At 41.2% G+C, this 245-nt stretch overlaps 1 protein-coding gene across 1 annotated transcript in view; it reads left to right on the forward strand.

Moving 5' to 3' along the window:
* LOC119585174 overlaps positions 1 to 245 on the forward strand; it is a 27,573-nt gene that overhangs the window by 21,375 nt on the left and 5,953 nt on the right. Inside the window, exon 12 of the mRNA XM_037933811.1 lies at positions 53 to 201. Within this exon, the coding sequence (XP_037789739.1) occupies positions 53 to 196 (144 nt within the window). The 3' untranslated portion in view covers positions 197 to 201. The remainder of the gene's footprint in view (positions 1 to 52; positions 202 to 245) is intronic.

The following is a 245-nucleotide window of genomic DNA, read 5'->3' on the forward strand; positions in this document are numbered from 1 at the left end:
TTTCCCTTTCCCACAAAAACGTAATTCTCCCCTCCCCCCTTTCTTTCGACAGAGCGACAGTGAAATCTCCTTGGTTGAGGGAGATATAGTCAGGGTCATGAACGATTCAAACACCGACTGGGTGTTGGTGAGAAATAAACACGGGAGTGAAGGTTTTGTACCAGCCACCTTCGTCAAACCCATTAACCTCGATTAATGAAGGTAGATTATATAGAATTTTGTATATTTAGATGTATCTTTTTTGT

This window comes from Penaeus monodon, chromosome 19 (genome assembly GCF_015228065.2).
Source record: "Penaeus monodon isolate SGIC_2016 chromosome 19, NSTDA_Pmon_1, whole genome shotgun sequence".
Taxonomy (NCBI): domain Eukaryota; kingdom Metazoa; phylum Arthropoda; class Malacostraca; order Decapoda; family Penaeidae; genus Penaeus; species Penaeus monodon.